The sequence below is a fragment of the Callionymus lyra genome, chromosome 2, assembly GCF_982586985.1.
Source record: "Callionymus lyra chromosome 2, fCalLyr1.hap1.1, whole genome shotgun sequence".
Lineage (NCBI taxonomy): Eukaryota > Metazoa > Chordata > Actinopteri > Syngnathiformes > Callionymidae > Callionymus > Callionymus lyra.
Window position 1 is genome coordinate 10,904,561 of NC_141819.1, and position 19,461 is coordinate 10,924,021.

At 38.9% G+C, this 19,461-nt stretch overlaps 2 protein-coding genes across 3 annotated transcripts; one reads left to right on the forward strand and one right to left on the reverse strand.

Moving 5' to 3' along the window:
* Positions 1–565: 565 nt before the first annotated feature.
* Positions 566–13,091, forward strand: LOC148085319 (GRAM domain-containing protein 2B). 2 transcript variants are annotated; one of them, XM_087783491.1, is made up of 13 exons: positions 566–742; positions 7,794–7,973; positions 8,717–8,780; positions 8,854–8,926; positions 9,004–9,107; positions 10,060–10,158; positions 10,236–10,307; positions 10,384–10,452; positions 10,523–10,604; positions 10,700–10,789; positions 10,878–10,977; positions 11,063–11,170; positions 11,385–13,091. In XM_087783491.1, the coding sequence occupies exons 1-13, from the start codon at positions 651–653 to the stop codon at positions 11,401–11,403; spliced, it is 1,152 nt and encodes a 383-aa protein (XP_087639617.1). In that variant the 5' UTR covers positions 566–650; the 3' UTR covers positions 11,404–13,091. The 2 variants fall into 2 exon arrangements, with proteins under 2 accessions (XP_087639617.1, XP_087639618.1); XM_087783492.1 differs by lacking the exon at positions 566–742 and adding an exon at positions 6,347–6,579.
* A 724-nt stretch (positions 13,092–13,815) lies between these two features.
* On the reverse strand, positions 13,816–15,702 carry lim2.2 (lens intrinsic membrane protein 2.2). The gene is made up of 4 exons (XM_087783493.1): positions 15,520–15,702; positions 15,042–15,182; positions 14,785–14,919; positions 13,816–13,886 (listed from the first exon to the last, which is right to left on the reverse strand). Exons 1-4 carry the CDS (start codon positions 15,695–15,697, stop codon positions 13,816–13,818), a joined length of 525 nt encoding a protein of 174 aa, XP_087639619.1. The 5' UTR covers positions 15,698–15,702.
* Positions 15,703–19,461: the final 3,759 nt, after the last annotated feature.

Sequence of the window (19,461 nt, forward strand, 5' to 3'; positions counted from 1 at the left end):
CTATGTCATACGATATGTATTTTATAGGTATTTTTCTATAGTCTGGACATTTCTACTCCTGTGTTCTACAAATGTGTCCAAAGGTCAATCTTGAGTACTGGGTGTTTTTTTTTTTTATTTACCATTTGAATAACTCTCATCTACTCTTTTTTTATGAAATGATTGTGCCATTTATAAAACTCCTACAATGTCCCCGCTAAAGGCAATGTTTTTTTTTTAATAAAGAAAGAAAGAATTTCTTCATGTCTCGCACACGTGAAGAATAAACTCATCAGGTAAATTATTTTAAAAAAAAAGAAGACTCCATAACCAATATAAATAAGAGGCCTGTCTCTTTAAGAGCGCTCCGAAGAAACCCAGCCTCTTTGCCCCTATAAGGAAATGGGCGGTCTCACAAAGCCGACTACTCCTTTTTTATTGGCCGGCTCAGGCTGACATGACCGCTTTCCTCTCCTCGTCCTCGACGCTGATTGGCTCGCAGACTTGGTCCGATTTAGCCTCATTAGCTTTATGAGCCGGAGCAGGAGAGGGAGGAGGCAGGAGTGAGCAGCTGGACCCAAAACAAGATAGACTGACGACGACGACGGCAGTGGAGTCTGGTCGTGGAGCGTCGATTCTGGACGAACCGACCACCTCTGGCGCGAGGAAGAATGCTTGAAAACAAGAGAGAAAGATTGAAAACCTTCCTGCGGAAGATCGACGAGAAGGCCATCGTCAGAATCAAGCACTTCATGAAAGAGAGGTGAGTGTCTGTGAATGTTAGCAACAAAAACCGCTACGTTGCCGGCGAGCGTCACCCAGAGAGGGCGGATGCTAACGGGTCGTATTTCATGGAAGCACGAGCTCTAATGTGGACCTTATTATTATTTCTATTATTTACAAGTAAATGAATGAATAATGTTCTTTAACTGAGCTGTGATACAGTCTTTTAATGATAAGAAACAACGGTATTGTTTGTATAAGCTAACCCGTTAGCCTCCCTCCTAGGATGCTATTTAACTACAATTATTCTACGTTTTATTATCATTGACATTGTTTGTTTTTTAAACCAAACTAACCAATATATATATATATATATATTTATATACGTTACGGTTAACGTGTAAATGGCAACTTGATTTTTGCACATTCAATTCTGATGCTGTTTTTTTTTTTTAGAAAGCAGTGTCAAATTGATATATGTAAATAATGGGTTGAATAAATAATGAATAAATATTAGTTTTAGATCTGTGTTTGGCAATGTAATTTCCCTCAGGGGCCACAATTTATATAGTGAGTGTTGTGAGGGGCCATGACTCACATTTAAAGCATCAGAAACTGATCAATCAAACAGATCAAATCGATTATTGGGACATGTGTGTATATATATATATATATATATATATATATATATATATATATTGAATAATTCTAAATTCATGTTTTATATTCAGGAAGATATAAATACTTGCAACATTCATAAGATGGTCCTGAAACAAAAACTCATGTAGTTATATCTATATTATAGAGTATAGTACTTAATAATATAAATAAAATGGATAAAATAATAGTTAATTTTATAAATTAAATTCAACTTATTTTTACATAAATAACATTGTTGATTTAAAGCATTGATTAAAACCGGCTTATTTAATATTATCTGTATTTTAGTGAGCATCAGTATGTGCGATGATACTTGTGTTGGAAACCGGATGTTGTTTGCAAGATAAATAACTTACCTACTTAGATAAAGGTATAGTCTCTCGTGCAGCTGTTTTTGATCTATATAATATGACGGTAAATGAACGAAAAGGCAAGAGAGTGAGTGGGGTTTTATGACCTTTTTTTTTCTTATCTAAAGAAACTTTATTTTCCTCAAGTGACGCCCCGCTCTAGATGTTTTTTCTTCTACACAACTGTATAGATAACGCGTACTTGCTTACTCATGTGGGCAGACTTCAGTCTTTTAACAGTCAGTATAACGTTGCTTCCTTACGGATTTAATTCAAAACATTCACATTTTAAAATTCAGTGAGTCCATTACTTGCTTCTGTTGTGGTGGTAATGGTCAGTTTAGCATCCCAATTGTCTGCAAAGGGAAGCTAAAGATAAGAACTGAATTCACATACACAGACATGCAAATGGGCTCTTTTTACATTTGTTTGGTCTTTCCCCACAACCTCTGAGAGCGGGTTAAACATGGGGCTAGCAAGTCTGAACCTCCTGGAAATCTATTCTTGGATCACAGGTGGCGGTGCGTGGTGTTATGTGAATGATGCCTTTGATTGAACTGTAGTTGAACCTTTTTAAAAATGTTCTATCCTAAGTGGTATTACTGATTTTTTGTGGTGTTGTAATCGAAAATTGCATTTGAAGACCCCCTGGTGTGCGTTTTCTTTTGTAACGCATGTGACATGAAAGACACTGTGGGAGCTCGGTTCCATTTCACTTGATAAAATTAAAGTTAATGTCACAACTTAATAAACCAATTTATCAATTAATCTACTATTTGTTTTGTCATCGTCCACTAGCGAACTATTAGACATAAAAAACTAATTTAAAAGAAATGTATATACCATTTCCTAACCTCTGCGGGGTTTTTTTTTCTGCTTGCTGTACATGTTGGGAACATTAATGGTGGATTTTAAAAGCCAGTGAGCCGGAGGATCCTGGAATAGGTTGGGTGCGGCAGCCTCGCAGGCGTCCTGTTGGCTCCAGACGGATGCTCTGAGTAAAGAGCCGCTCTGCTGCGGGCAGTGAGGATCATGCAGGTCTAAATTATAAAATGAGCTCTTTGGCCTGCAGAGGAAGAAGAAAAAACAAACCTCAAATGATATGTTTGTATAAGGGTGAAAAAAAAAAAAGAAGAAGGTTGCAGGTCAGGGTTGAAGTTACTTGTCACATATCGTCGACGTGTTAATGACCACCTTTCTGCCCCTTTTTCACCAACTGTTGAGAAGCTTCTTGACTGTTCACCTTCTGTAGCTTCACAGCAGTATTACCGTGTTGATAAGTGTCGGGTCATGTGACGACAAAGGTCGTCGGGATACATTTCAGGAGCTGGAGTCTTTATTTATTTTAAACTCTACGTTATGGCAGAACAAGTAAATGATCGCCACATGCGTTCACTGCAGCCGGAGAAAGACCCTCTTGCCTGCTTTCCCATTTTATCAGAGCGGAAGTAGAAGTAGGTGCTGCGTGTACGAGGCCACATGACTTCCAACAGGAACACAGACTTCCACAGTGTGACTTGTGGCAGACGTCCACAGACGTGCGCGTTACCCACCCGTGACCACGTACAATGGCCTTAATAACGTCTTTATTGAGGCTTAAAGTGGTATAAAAGAACCATATACCTGTATGTAAGTAAGTAAGTAAGTAAGTAATATATATTTATATAGCGCTTTTCGAGACCAGGGTCACAAAGCGCTTTAACAATCAAACCAATAGTCTAATCCTTTTAAATGTAAATCCAGCTTAAGATCCGTGTTGTGATCACTCTTCATTCCTCTATCATTTAATTAAATGAACTAAAACTGTATGTATATAGAGATAAGATTATTTGAGTGGATAATCAAACAGTCGACGTGGTTGACTATATAAAAAAAAAATCCAGTTTTGACCAGAAGATGGTGCTCTTTTCAAATTTTCTATCTTACATTTTCCGCATCTGAGGCATGTAGATATTAAATTATAATAATTCCAACTATGAGGTGGTTTTTTTTGCATGAGATAAATGTGGCTTGAGTCATCAGTTGTTACTATTTGAACCAATACAGTCCATGACAAATTCTATACCTTCATTGATTCACAACACATAAAATTACAATTAAATGCTGTTTAGCTATACATTTTAAGGCGGTCACGCTTCTCCTTATGTGGTCCTGTCACGGATGTTTGAGAAGCAGTGCCTACTATGGAAGAAATACCCGTCCTGTTTTCCAGTACGGTACATCCCGATATAGCACGGGCACATCGCCAGCAGCTCAACTTCGAGAGGCTACGAGAAATGTCAGTCAGGTGGAATGATGTAAGCGCGGCGAGGATTCTAGCGTAGCCTTAAAATAGAGACTGATGTCAGCTCGCCGATTGGGTTCCCCCGATGGAGAAGGTGGTGGAGGGAATCCTGTGCAAAGATAGAAATACTGGTTCACGGTCATTTTTTCACATGTACATTTAGAAGATGTCCAGATCCATACCTGTTGCAAATGGCAGTCTTGATTTAAAACGATAAGGTTGCTCTGATAAAATGATCTGATTATATTTATGTAATAATTATGTCCGTCAGGCTGACCTCTTGAGATTAAAGGTTGGTTTTACTGCAGTTATCCAAGAGCTCTCATCGTGTCAAAGTGCAACGATGACGCTTTTGATTAAGAGCAAAGCAAGTTTAAGGAAAAGGAAGCAAACTTGAGAGACTAGTCGGGTGCTGTGATGAAAGAACGGAATAGGTAAGAGAGTGTATCACATATATATGTTACTTTTACTTCACTAGGGGCTGAAATGGTTTCATGTATCAGTTTGTAAATATTTAGTTCTGTAGAATTGTTGCTTAGTTAAAAAAACAAATTGTTCATGAAACCTTGGTATAGCAATTAAAAGTGTGTAAATACCTCTGACCTCAAAGTAAATAATCTTCATTTCAGAATTAAAACAATTATATTTTGTCTTCAAAGAATTTTAAATACTTGGTCAAATGATTAACCTCATATTTTTGTTTGGATTCCTGAATGGATCTTGTCAACACGTTTTGTAAAATGTCATTGTGTAACTATATTGTGGTATTTCACCAGAAAAAGGTTTCCCTGGTATATGTCTGATTGTATCTGAGGTACATTCTTCAGGGCGTCTGGGGTGAACTGAACTTTTTCGGTTCTGCGTCGGTAAACTTAAGAAAACCGACACTGTGATAGAGATAATGGAAGCACTTATCGTTTGTGTGGCATCTATATGAGGAGATATTCAGTGACGGGTCATATTTATTTGGTCCTCCAACAGGGAAGTTGGTCAGGGGTCAAGGTCGTCATCTTCTCGTATAGATAAGCCTCAACCACTTATGTAAATAGACCTTTTATTGTTTTACGTCATTTTGAACAATAACTAGTAATGACTCATAATGAAAGTGACATAAACACTATACAATTTGTGTGGATGGAATAGTACTAACTACTCATGACAAGACAACGTGAGGAATTTGAAAGGGTGTGTTGCCGCAATCATTTTCTTTTACCTTTGCAAAGAAACACTTGGCAGAACCACTTTAAAGCGCATCAACGACTTCCTCCGTTTCCTTTTTCTTTCCACATTTTTTGCATTTCATGTGCAGCTACTGTTTGAAGTGAAGTATTTGAGAAATAGTGCATCGGATTAATATCTGTTCATCTGATACTTTAAGAGTTTTCTGACTGAAAGTCGAGAGGTTAGAATTCAGATGGAAAATGCTCATCATTTAAAACTATAAATGGAGATGTTGTAGGTAAAAAAAAGTCTATAAAGAGGAATTAAAAGTCATGAAATGACAAGTCAGATTCAAGTCAGTGTTGTTGACGGATGAATTGCAGACTTGAACAAAAGCCTGGAAAACGATTCTTGTCCTAACACGAGTAAAAGGGCGTTTAAACTCAGACGTATCTGTGAAATCAACACATCTCAGTGGAAACTCCGACAAAGGGAACACAGATTAATCCAACAGTGCCCAGCGTTGCTTTGATAAAAGTAGGGCAGAAAATAATTCAAAGAATACAGAGCGAGGCGCTGTGTTCCTCGTCTGGTTCTCCGTCTGACCTTTACCCCACTTCTATGACGCGTCATTGAAAGTTTTGAAAGAAAGTTCTTCCCGAAATTAAAGCAGCAGAATCTTGTAACATGTTCTCCGTGATGAAATGTTTCAGCTTCTCTATAAATTGTGTAAATGTCTTTGACTTCTGAGCAAACACACACGTCAAAGTAAGAGTTACTGGAGACTTTTTTTTCCTTTTTTTTCTTTCTTGGCTTTGTTGCTGGAAGGCAAACGTGGCAATTGCATCCGGATCATGAGAATCCTGTCCGACCCACGTAAAAAAAACACAACCTTTTATCGCCTCTTTTTTAAAAGAACCAGTTCTGTGGGGATGATTTGAACATTTTAGATTTGAGTTTAATCTTTCAGTCGAACGCTCTCAGAGGGAGTTCTTATCCAAAGCAAGCCGGTGCTTGCACTGTTTTTACAGATTAAATGTGTGTGTGTGTGTGTGTGTGTGTGTGTGTGCGCACGCTCATGCCTGTTTGTCTGCGGGGGGAGTGGTCAGGTTTGACGTCACGAGTGTCACACCACTGTCGGCACACTGGCTTCCTCTTTAGAAAGCATTCATACATAAACAGTGTTTTTTTCTCACACCACTGGAGGGAGAACCTGTGGCTCAACAGCGACCGACCACACGGAACTATCATTATATTCTCTCGCTTAAAACTTTATTGTCTTGTTTTTGTGCCACAATCATGGCACAAAGCAAGTATTAAAAGTATATATATTTTTTTAGTTTTTTCTACTTGAAAAAAGGATATGCCCACCGTCACTAGGTATATGAGTTTCCGTTCTTCAAAAAGGTTTAAGATTTCCAGGTAAGAGCGTTTTAAAATGCATCATGAATGAAAAGTGTATTCTGTTTTCACCGCAGGATGATTGATGTCTCGGCTAATGGTGCGTCTTCTTGTTTGCTCTGTTCTAAAAACCACTTAAACTTGTTTGAGTTTCCAACGGTTTTTCTCTTTTAAATGACGCATCGTTCCAGGTTTAGCAATGCGAGCGGAATTATGACGCAATTGATTTTTGATTAAAAACCTATTTTGGAAAATTCTGACCTTGACCCGAGGATCATAAAGATAAGGGCTTCTTTCCGCTTCTGATGGTCGACCGAGAGGATGATTTGTTTGTGTTGCTTTGCATTCATTTGGTTTTCAAATGTTGGTCTCTCTAATTTTTGGGTGATGCAAACTATCTGACTTCACAATATGTCTGTGTTTGGAGTTTGTTGTGCTTGAAATGTTGGACACATTGTTTGGCTACGGTTTGTTATTGTTTGGTGGTAATGTAAGAAGAAGCATTTTTAAATTAGTGTCGGGGGGGAAAGAAAACAAGATATATGTTTGTTGCTTTTTCTTTTTCTTTTTTTTTGTCTTTTTAACCGGAATGGTCGATTTAAAGCACAAGATAGGGTGACTTGAACTGAAGAAAGATTGTGTTTAGAATGAGAACCTTTTCATCATGTTAATGAAATATGTTCCTGCTGTGTATCGGCAAAATCCGACCGGACGTTTCACACGGCGTATTTTTAGGTGAGAAAATTAAAAGCTTAGAACCTCATCAGCGAATTGGTGGGCGTTAGACCACTTCCTGCAAAGTCAACTAGTTGAAATGAAAATATTGTTTGCATTAACATGAAACTACAGCTCGAACGGCGTCTAAAGGCTTTACATTAAAAGTTTATTTATGCGATGCAAGGACAGAATTATTTTAAAATTATGTTATTAATTTGGGAAATGGGGCTTAAGTTAATCACCTAGAAATGACTTTTCATATCAATGGAGTCGAAAATAATCTTGAGACGAGCAGTTCTGATTTACAACCACTGTTTGCTTTATCAAATAAAGGAGTTAATGTGATAGTTTTAGAATAGAAATAACACTATTTAAGCAGCATTTTCCTGCAGATGGCTGATTTTTAAACATCATTTTAAGGCTGTAAATCCACCGTGGTGTGTCTACTCTTTTGTCTACCCACTGAAATGAAATTTGAGATCAGTTTTCAATCTTTTCTTCTTTTTTTTTGTATCCAGCAGCTACCCAGTGGAGAGCAGCGCTGGCGGGCTGCCTGCCAAAGTGAAGAAAAGCCGCAGCAGTCTCAGCAATGGCAGCGTGAAGAAGGTGGAGAGCAGGAAGGCTTTGAGCCTGGAGGCGGCGCAGCTCGAGATCCAGCAGCAGCAGCACAAAACCCTCAGCAGACAAGTAGCCGTCAGGTAAGACTCGTTTGAAATTCAAACTCTTATCTGGAGGTCCCGTGAAAAATGACCTCGAACAAAAAAACATTGGTATCTTCCACACACTTGAGGGTCAGGTGCAACTATTCCCCGTCACAAGACTGGCTTCGACTCTCAGCTGTTTGCACGTCATGGCACACTCATGACCGCTCGACACACTGTCCACCCACATGATCCGAGCAGGATGGATTTGGCGTGCGACACGTGACCTCTTGGTGGTTGCGTTAGTAACTGAGAGAGGAGGGTGCCTCAAGTCTCAAGTTCTTTTATTGTCAAATATGCATGTATTAAGACATACAGCATACATTAAATCGTGGTCCTCTCTGACCCACGATGCAAAACATGACTACGGTTGAAAGGACTTTACAACAGACATTAAACACTTAAAACAATGAAAGACTTAACAATTAAAGACTTAAACAGACATTAATTAAGACATTTAAGAAAATAAATAACCGACAAAATGAAATAAACAAACTTAAATAATCAACTAATATATAACAAAAAACTAAGTTAATGCACAGGTAGTGCAAGTGTGTAGATCAATAAACATGGAAATCAGGAACCTTAAAACAATCCTATTTAAGTGACCTTTCAGAATCGGGAAAATTCCTTCGGAAAACGAGTGTTCCCGCCACATTGACAGCACTTCTCTCTATTATGTATTATGGCTGCACAGCTGTTCTTTGAACTCACAGCTGTTCTTCCTCTTCTCTTCTCAGGTCACAAACCTTTGACATCGACAGCAGAACCTTCGAGAGGACGGAGAGCAACGGCCTTCAAAGTGTAAGACCTCACACGCTTTTAAACATTTATTTAAGAGTTTATCTTAACCTCTTTTGTGTGTTTTTCTTTCCAGAGTTTTAAAAAGCACAACAAAACATTCCACAAACTGTTTCCAGAACTTCCAGAGAGCGAAGCCTTGATACATGGTATGTTTGGAGCACAGATCGTCGAGTCGTTGTTGTGCGTTAAGCAGAAGGTAAAATGTGTGAACTTGTCTCTCCAGCATACATCTGTGCCCTGCAGAAGGAAGTGCCCTACCACGGTCGACTGTACGTCACTGACAGCCATGCTTGTTTCTACTCCTCAGTTCTTCTCAAGGACACTAAGGTGACTTTTAAAGAAACTGTATCATGATGTACTTTATAACCTTTGACTCCAATTTACTAATTCAATAAAACCTGGCATCATTTTCAAACTTCAAAAACTCCATCTAGTGGCCGTATAAAATGAAGACTAGGTATCATGATTAGTGTGTATTAATAGTGATGTGTCGCTGAAGCTTCATGAAGCAGTGTCATATTTTTCAGAGGACAGTAGGGGGCGCCCTCAGCTCAAAAATGTTTAATTGAGTAACTTTTCAAATCAATAGATTATAGAGCCAAGAGTGACATGTAGTGGACTCAGGAAATAATGACCCTGTTGAAGAAGCTTCATCAACACATCACTAGTAATGAGTAGAATCTAGATACTTGTACCAATATACCAATACTTGTCTGTACTAGTATATCTGGAATACTTGACTCTGGTGTTGCACACGTTACAGACCACATGACTCTCGATTAAGTCGTTCAAGTATTTTCATTTGTTTGGAATTAAAAAAAAAACAGCTTTATATGCGGCTGGGGTCGACTGTATCCTCTTGTCCTCAGTCACCACCGGGATCTTGCGGGATATAATCGTTCCTTTAGCAGTAGCGGATGTAATAATATGTAATAAGTTTAATTCAACACAAAGGTCAACAAATGCCCCAGAGTATTTGCATGTTAATTGTAAATAAAAAAATGTTTTATTCAGTACACACCTTAGTCAAACACAAACCCTAAATAAGCTATGATAAAAAAAATCAAATATTAAAATTAAAAAGCACATTTTTAAAGAAAAATGAATGCATTGCTGTTCAATTTCTATACAGTATTGTGAAAATGTATCGGTTTATCAATATCTTCTCTCACACTTACTTATTTAACTAGCTGTGTTTAATGAATATCTCCTACACATCACTAATATTTATGATAACATGAGGATTTTTTTTAAACATTCATTTGTTTCTGTCTTGAAGGTGGTGATTCCAGTTTCCTGCATCCATGTAGTAAAGAAACAGAACACAGCGCTGCTCGTGCCCAACGCCTTGTCCGTCCGGACTACTGAGGGGGAGAAGGTCCGTTTCAAACGTCATTAATGTGTCTTGTGCTTTGAAAAAAAGAGGTAGTTGCTCACGTTTGTTTACACCTGTAGTTCCTGTTCGTGTCGCTGCGGAACAGAGAGGCTTGTTATCAGCTGCTGCGCTCCGTGTGTCCTCAGGCGGAGGTGAGAGTATAGAACGAGTGCAACGAATGTTTGAGATGTTTATCTGTTTCTAAACCGTTGTGTCGCTCGTTCTCAGGAGGGAAGCACAAACAGTTCACCCGTCTTCTCCTCGGCCGAGAACAGCTTCGACCGGAGCAAAATAGTGGTGAGTACCAATCTGTACTTTTGTTTAAAGTGTGCACACGTGGGTTTGTAATGGAAGATGACCCTCGCAGAACTCCAGCCAATCCAGCCTGGACGACAGCTTCGACCAGTTCGACGCCGCCACGCCGTTCCAGGAGAAGCCAGTGCTCAGAGGTGAGGGGTCGACTTTTTTTTTCTCACGCCGTGGACTCTTCCCGCCCTCCCCGATGTCATTTGGTAACTTTTAACATTTAATCTGTCGTTTTCAGACCCGGTGCCTAATGGAAACGCCTCCACCTTTCGAAGCCTGCGAGCGCAGCAGAGCAACAGCTCTTCTTCAGACGAGCTCTCGGAGTCAGGTAGGTTTTTTTTTTCCCAGAATCGAACGTGTCCGGGAGCCGCCCAATGACTAGATCTAACGCTTCCTTTTATTCTCCACCTGTCCAGGCGGGTCATGGGTTTGGAATGTGAAGGAGAAGGCCAAGTCCCTGCTGGTTCAGAGAGAGGCCAGCTCCCTCAACACCCTGCTCTCCATCTACATGATCCTGTGAGTTGTTTTTTTTTTATTCTCGTTAATGCGCCATCAGAAGGGCGTTGAAATCTTCCTTCTAACACGAGTCTGTGCTCGCCAGGGTCGTGCTGCTGCTGCTGTCCTCGGGCTACATCGGTTTGAGGATCGTGGCCCTGGAAGAACAGCTGACGTCTCTGGGAGCGCTGCCCGAGTTCACCATTCAAAGCGGGTAAATATTAATCTCGTGATTCATCCGAGGCGAGAGGCCTCTAGGGGAGCGAACTCAGACTTGTTTGGAAGTTGCTGACGCCAAAACTCTGATAAAAGTTTTGATTTCTATCTGCTCGTTATGTCATTTGAGGGATGGATTCCTGCCTGAGGTGCAGCAGCCGTCTGTGTTCACAACGTCCTTCAACTCGTCTCCTTTTGTTTTGTGTCGACAGATTCCACAAAGACGCGTGACGGAAGAGAAGAATTCAAACCTGTGACCACTCGGCGAGACATGGTTCATGTACTCTCCAAGAAAAAGGAAAAAAAAACTACAAAAAAAAAAAAGGCCAACCACAGCCAAAAGTGACCAAACCTGTGCAATTTAAACGGTGTAAACTTGAAGGGCTTCTTTTTTTTAATTTAAGTGCAGTTGACGTAGGAGTCGTCACACGAGAGTCGAGCCAAAAAAAAACCTTGAGCGCAACACTGCCCCGGCTCGCAGTTCCGTTGCCCTGAAAACCAAAGCCAGTGGGCTCTGATGTAAACGAGGTGCCACTCCTGGAGACGCTCCACACGTCTGGAAACTGTCTCTTCATCCTTCATCTCCCCCACGCATGTCATGGCTGAACAGGGCTTAGAAGTCGTGCTTAATACTCCAACCTTTTTGCACCGGAACCTAGTGCTATGCAAAGCCAAAGATGCAGTTTTTTTGCATGAGTGCGATGAGGTACTACCTTTTTTTTTCTACAAACTCTTTTTTGTGTTTGATCGTCGGGTTGAAATGATGATGATTGACGCTCTCAAAATTCAGATCGGCTCTCGAAGGTCGTTTCTCTTCCGCTAGTTTCTCTCTCTCTCTCTCCTGTCCAATCAGGCATCGAACCTCTACTTGAATTAATCGTGTTTAAAGATCGGAGGGTTTTCGCTTCCCTTTCCGGTCTCGGGTTCGACGCTCGTTTTTTTTTCGTCCTTCGGATTTCATCTAATCGAGCTCAAATCTTTATTTTTTATTTTTTAAGGTTTATTGATAAACGATGTGCCGATTAGTGTTGATCTTGTTATGACTGAAAACTAGTGCTCATGTCACTTGAACCACAGTCCACTTTTCAATCGTTTGGAAAAAGAAAAAATGGTCCTGAAGGAAATTTCAATATGCAACAGATGTGATGGAAGTTTAGTTTTGTTTTTATCAACGGAGTGAAGTATTCGTGGGGAGACGACAATAGATGTGAAAGAAGGAAATGATAAGTGAGCGAGCGCACTTTACAAAAAAAAAACATGCGTCGTGCCTGTTGAACTCCGAGACGTCTTGATTCGGATGAAAGTGTTTGGTGCTTATTTAACAAAATTCACTCAGGGGGTGGTAGAGCTCGGAGGCGACTGTCGTTTAAAAAAAAAGTAAATCTAGGGCTCATATTTGGGGGTTTTGTCTCGGTGGTTGTCAAATGTGCTTTTTCGTCAGGATTTACTCCATTTTTTTTTATGAACCGATTCCTGGTTTTTAAAAGGATTCTTCGGCTAACGATGCATATCCACGTCATCATCTCCGCATCTGGACACCACTTGTTTTGTTGTGAGAATCTTCTCGACCGATGTAGCAGAGATGAAGCCTTTAAGCTGCAGCTCACTTCAGGAGTTTCATACACAAATGTCAAGCCAGTGTTTTTTTTTGTTTTTGTTTTTTTTCCCACCGACTCGGTTCCCGCAGCGGCGCACACACACACATGCACTGTCCTCGAGCGGACTTCAATAACGAGGGCAGTATTTGTGTGTTTTTGCACTATTCGAAAGTGTTGTAAATAATTTTTGTAACAAATGTTATTGTCCTTAATTCTATACTATGGCCCCAAATATATTTATTTGCATTTCATGTTGTTCAAGGTTGTCTCTGTGAGATGGCTTTGTTATATTGTTAAGAATAAATCCAATGTTGAAATAAATCTGTGTTGTTTAATTTATTTTTTAAATTTAATTCATTTTCCTAAAGAGTTTCACTTTGGTTTTTGGTTTCAGGATAGAAATATATATTTATTTTAAATTTTTATTCTACTTTAACTCACCAATAACATCAGCCTTGTTGTGTTTATATCATTAATTTATTGATATTTATTAATCACAAGTAATTTATTTATTCAAAGCATGCAAAATGTGTGTATATGATCAAGAATTAGAATCAGAATTGTACACAGAATGTACAAGTCGAGTTATTTGAAATGTATCTGTAAGTTTAAATAAAATTAAAAAGAGGTATTCTTTAAAAAAAATAAAAAGTGAAGAAAATGCAAGTAAAACTTAATGGAAACCATTTTTAGACCCAAATACGAAATGCTTTGGAAAAAGGCTCTAAAATGCAGTAATCTGAACACAAACTACTTATATAAACAAGTAGATTATAAACTATTTCTAATTTATTCATTATCACAAATTATAATTACTTATTTTCTTAAATATCCCAACCTATGCATACCTGTTCCTAAATGTACATGTATACATTTAAATATTTTCTTTTTATTGCCTATATAATAAAACATTTCAATGGTGCCTATATAAAAAAACATGTCACTCATTTTCAGCCGTGTTGATTTTTTTTTTTTAATTATTATAAAAAAGAAAATACTTTATTTAGTTTCTCTTTTTATTGCAACACACTTCTTGTCACTTTATTCAACTTTCGGAAACATTCGGCGGAGCAGGTTCCGTGTTGGTTCGCTGGTACGCACAGAGCTGGAACACACCTGGGAAAAAACAGAAACAAACATGAGTCATTATCAAAAAAAATGATTCCATTTTGAATTTTCACTTTTCACTAAACTTAAAGTTCGGTCCATCGATTTGAGCGTCAGGTCGTCACGTGACTATTGGGTCACCAAAGATGGCGGACGTCCTCGAAGACGGTAAATTATTCAATTTATTTTTAACTGCAATACTTTTTTTTTAAACATGTTAAAACGTATTTTGTTACGAAAAAGCATTAGGGCAACTTCATTTTTATTAAATGTATTACGAGATTAAAGTATAAAATACATTTATTACGCGGTTAAAGTCATACGAAAATACTTTATAACCAGAATAAAGTCGTACAAAAATAATTTTTCACGAAATTAAAATCGTACATAAATACTTCGTAAGAAAATAATTTATTACGAGATTAAAGTCATTTATTATTATAATTATTCAGTATTACAAGTTTAAAGTGCGTATATGACAATAATAATAATAATAAATAAATAAATGTTGTTAAAATGTGCTAACAGTAACAATATACTAACTCATCTACTTACTCAGAAAAATTGATCACACAGTCAAAAGAGTCTAAAAGTAAAAACGTTTATTTTTATCGTTTTTATAGAATAGCATGTGTCGTTTTTTTATATAGCAAAACCAACCAAAAATAATATAACTAAATTTCATCAATAATTGAAAGCTATATTTGTACTGCTAAGTAGCTAGCACACAATGAGAAAATAGCATTTTATCTATTCTTCTATATTGACTATGTATATAATGATTTAGTTAACGTGTAAAGGACAGGGTGATACAAGGATTTTAAGGTTTACATTATTGATACGCTGCATGCTTTATATTATTGATTTTATTGTTTGTTTATGTGTTTATTGTTTGTTTTTTTTTCACCTGCAGCAAATGCCAAAATAATGGCCACCCAGCCGATGATGTAGGACCAGGAGAAGCGCCAGTCGAGGAAGCGTTTGCCGAAGAAGGTAACAGTCACTCCGGTGTAAATGGCAAGAGCAAGTAGTGCAAGAAAACCTGTAAGGAAAAAGACAATATATAATCATCTTAAATATCAAAACATGTATTTAAAACGTTCAGGATATACCTGACAGTATTCTCACTCTTATTTTTATTATTATATTATTTCAGAATATTACCTGACAGGACCAGAGCAATCCCACCGGTCCGGACTCTCCGGTTCTTGGTTCCGTTCGTGAAGGCGGTGAGTCCGAGCACGACGCCCGCAAAGCAACTCAACACCGCCAACAACATGAAGGCACGGGTCGCGTCCCAGAACGCTGCGGGGGGAAGCCCAGGATCAATCCAAGAAACAGTAAAAATCAGTGAATCTTTGAGTATCTTAGTTTATTTTTAAGTGTCAGTCATATTTTTTTCTTTAGCGTTTATTAATCTCTAGAACAAAAGGTTCATATATCAGATTAGTTGTCACTTTTTGACTCGAATTACCGGGGTCAAAGGTCAGTTTAATGTTGATATTATAAGTGAGCGTTTATTAATCTCTAGGAAAAGATGTTCATAAATCAGATTAGTTGTCACTGTTCGACTCGAATTACCAGGGTCAAAGGTCAGTTTAATGTCGCTATTATACGTGAGGTGCTTCCGGGCGTCACTCACCGACCGTTATGGTGTGAGCGTGGCATTTGTGGTTGATGCAGAACCGCCAAAGCCCCTGATTGGCCGAGCTACCGGAGTAGCGGTACTGCATCCAGAAGTCGGTCGCCGTGGAGACGATGAGAAGCACCAGCGCTGCTACTCCGCACAGCGTGCCACCTCCTGCTAAAGTGTACAGCATCGCGGGGAAGATGTAGGCAGCAGAGCTCTCCTGAACATGCAGCAACTGGTCAGACGGAGAGAGAAAAATGTTATTTTTAAAACTTTAAATATTGAATTTAGATGAAATTAAATCTTGTTTTTTATCAGTATATTTGCACAAAATAGGTATTTAAAATGAGGCAGATTTCAATGTTCTCCAGAGAGACACATTTATATTAAATTTAAGTAGAAACTTGTCGTTTTATTAAAAACAATAATAGGATTTCCCGATTTTTTTTAAATTCCACATACACAGACACACACAGACACACACAGACACACACACACACTTTTTCAAATTGCAACAAGAAGCAAATGACTCGAACAAAACCGCGGAGAGACAATAAAAATGCAGGCCTGGCAGTTCAGTTATTGTTCATGGCTAAAACCCCTCCTGTGTTTCCCCCACCATTATATAGGTGTGTGCGTGTGTGTGTGTGTGTGTGTGTGTGTGTGTGTGTGTGTGTGTGTGTGTGTGTGTGTGTGTGTGTGTGTGTGTGTGTCTGATCCCCTCACAACAGGCAATTTTTTTTTTTACCAACCTCGTCATTATTGAAGTACTTTAAAACTTTTAAGCTAGTGATTTTTGAATTCCCTGAAGTTTATAAAATCTTATTCTTAATCTTATGTATAAAATCAAAACTTACTTTGACAAAATTACTCACAAAATGTAAGTAAGGAAGTCATTTTTAGAATAGAATAGAATAGAATAGAAAAGCTTTATTCATCCCCAGAGGGGAAACACACTTTTACAACAGCGCAGTTTAAAGAAATAAAGTGCAAGGAAAAAAATAAAATAAAAGAGATAAAACAAAATAAAATAAAAAAGATCTTAAAAATATACAATTATTTACAATATCAGGTATTTTAATGCTAAAGCTGTTTCCTATGATTTCGCAAGTACAAATATATATATATATATATATATATATTTATATATATATATATATTTCTCATGTATTAACATTAAAAAATAAAGTAAAAACCCAACTCTATAATACATTGATCGCGTTTTAATTTTCTTAAATATTAACGACACTTTTCAAATAAAAATAATTTAGGTTCTAAAGCTTCATATTGACATTTGAAATGATAAGATCAGATGATAACGATTGATGATCAATACAATAAATAAAGTGTTACCTCTCGTGTGGTCGGTGTCGCTCCACGCTCGCCTGCGGTGACAGTGTCGGCTTCTTTTTAAAGCTCCGCGACCCCGACTCTCTTTGTCCACTTTGACAAAGGGGGGGAATGATCCAGTGCTGCATGTGTGTGATGATAAACGCTCGCCCTCTTTTCTGTGCCGGTTCCCCTTCATCCCTTCATCCCTTCACTCGCCACATGCCCCCCATGGTTCTGCTTCTCCGCTGGTTCCTCTTCGTCTTAAAGTTGTGGACCAGAGTTTTGAATGTTGACGATGAATTATGTCTGTACTGCAGATGAACGGGTTTCATGGCGAACGTGCAGGATATTGTTGTTGAAAACACTAAAGTTAATTTTGAACTTTAGTAACCTCTTGACAGGTTCATCGGTGGCTACGATTGACAACATCCGCAGAACAAATGAAGTGGAAACCACTACTGTGATGTGTCGATGAAGCTTCATGAAACAGTGTCATATTTTTCAGATGGCAGTAGGGGGCGCCCTCATCTTAAAAATGATGTGAGGTTTCAATAAAATAGCCTTTCAAATCAATAGATTATAGAGCAAAGAGTGACATCTATTTTCCTGGATCTAAGCAGTGCTTTCAACACCATCAGGTCAGACATCCTGAGGGACAAGCTGGAGCTGTCTGGAGCGGACACTCACCTCACAGACTGGATTGTGGACTACCTCACCAACCGTCCACAGTTCGTGAAGACCCGGGATGGTGTTTCGAGGACTGTACTGTGCAGTGTAGGGGTCCCCCAGGGAACAGTGTCGGCACCGTTCCTTTTTTCACTGTACACTGCAGACTTCCAACACCTGTCTCCCACCAGTCACCTGCAGAAGTTCTCGGACGACTCCGCCATCGTCGGCCTCATTAAGGACGGGGATGACGGGTCGTACCGGGGACTTGTCCAGGACTTTGTTGACTGGTGCCTGGAAAACCACCTCAAGATCAACTCCAGCAAAACTAAGGAGTTGATTGTGGATTTCCGGCGGTGTCCCTCCATCTCCCCCTCACCACTGAACATCCAGGGACAGGACATTGAGATTGTCACGTCTTACAAGTTCCTGGGTGTTCACCTCAACAACCGCCTGGACTGGGTGGATAACACTGCTGCTCTTTATAAAAAAGAGCGGAGTAGACTCTATCTGCTCCGGAGGTTGAGGTCGTTTGGTGTCCAGGGGCCACTCCTGAAGTCATTCTATGACTCAGTAGTGGCCTCTGCCATCTTCAACGGTGTGGTCTGCTGGGGGAGCAGCATGACAGCAAAGGATAGGGCTAAACTGGACAGCCTTATTAAGAAGGCCGGTTACGTCCTAGGGCGCCCCCTGGATCCTGTGGAGGAAGTGTCTGGGAGGAGGATACGGAGCAAGCTGGGCTCCATGAGGAAGAACTTATCTCACCCTCTCCGGCACACACTGAGGGCATTGAGGAGCTCCATCAATGATAGGATGCTCCATCCCCGGTGTGTGAGGGAAAGGTACCGCAGGTCTTTCCTCCCTGCTGCCATCAGACTCCACAACAAGAACACACCAAGATAAATATTTAACTGCACCTTTCTTGTTATTTTTGTAAATATGATTGTGAATATATAATATAGTGCAGATTTATTTATTTTCTATTCTATTTAGATTTTCTTTCTTTTTCTTTTTATTATATTTTATTTCTGGGTGTTTTATTTTCTTGGTATATTACTCTGGCTGTTGTTGAACCGAATTTCCCCTCGCGGGACAAATAAAGGTTTCTGATTCTGATTCTGATCTAGTGGACTCAGGAAATAATGAGACTGTTTCATGAAGCTTCATCAACACATCACTAAAAACAAGATGGATTGATAAATAATGTTCTTGTTAACTTGGCAATGGATTTGGAGCATTTCATTTTAATCAGACTTTCTCATATGAACCTAAAAGTGGCCCTAGACTGTTTCCTACGCTGTGATGGGTGACAAGCTTGGTCATCCAGGAAAGGCTTAGACTAGAGCTGCTCTAAACAGGATGCTCTCTTGAAGCCATAGTGGTGAAGTGTGACCAACGGGAAACCTCAGGGACACCCTGGAAAGACTTTGTTTCAATTCTGGATTTATGTTCCGTCCGCACCCCCCCTCCCCCTTTAGCCATTTAATAGGGTCTCCAATTCTCCAAACAGCCGAAGTGAACCTTTATAAAATCCCCTATCGTGTGCACAGAGATCGAGTGAACATTGATTTCCCATTCAGAGCTGTATATTACCCACAATGCAATGCAGTGGTGCATAAAAAAACCATCCATGCAACGATGCAGCGGCAGTGATGGACCATGTTTTATGAAGGACGATAAATGGCATAAATATAAATAAATAACTAAATGTATGAATAAATGTCAAAATAAATGATTTTTATTTGTGTTGAAGAACCATGCTTTTCTGTATATATATAAATATATTTATACATAAATAAATAAAAGACGAAATGTTTGAATACAAAAATAAGTTAATGTCAAAATAAACTAAAATAAAATCAGAAGTCATTTTAATATTTGTTTATTCAAACATTTATACATTTCGTTATGTATTTATATATTTATTTATACTTTATGTCATTTATCGTGCTTCAT

Excerpts from the sequence above, each read along its gene's own strand:
- lim2.2 (XM_087783493.1), bottom strand. The coding sequence starts at position 15,697 with ATGCTGTACACTTTAGCAGGAGGTGGCACGCTGTGCGGAGTAGCAGCG. Across the intron at positions 14,920-15,041 it reads GATTGCTCTGGTCCTGTCAG|GTTTTCTTGCACTACTTGCT; the intron begins GTAATATTCTGA and ends TTTTCCTTACAG. Across the intron at positions 13,887-14,784 it reads TATTTTGGCATTTGCTGCAG|GTGTGTTCCAGCTCTGTGCG; the intron begins GTGAAAAAAAAA and ends GTTTTTTCCCAG.
- LOC148085319 (XM_087783491.1), top strand. The coding sequence starts at position 651 with ATGCTTGAAAACAAGAGAGAAAGATTGAAAACCTTCCTGCGGAAGATC. Across the intron at positions 10,453-10,522 it reads TCGACCGGAGCAAAATAGTG|AACTCCAGCCAATCCAGCCT; the intron begins GTGAGTACCAAT and ends TGACCCTCGCAG. Across the intron at positions 10,605-10,699 it reads GGAGAAGCCAGTGCTCAGAG|ACCCGGTGCCTAATGGAAAC; the intron begins GTGAGGGGTCGA and ends TGTCGTTTTCAG.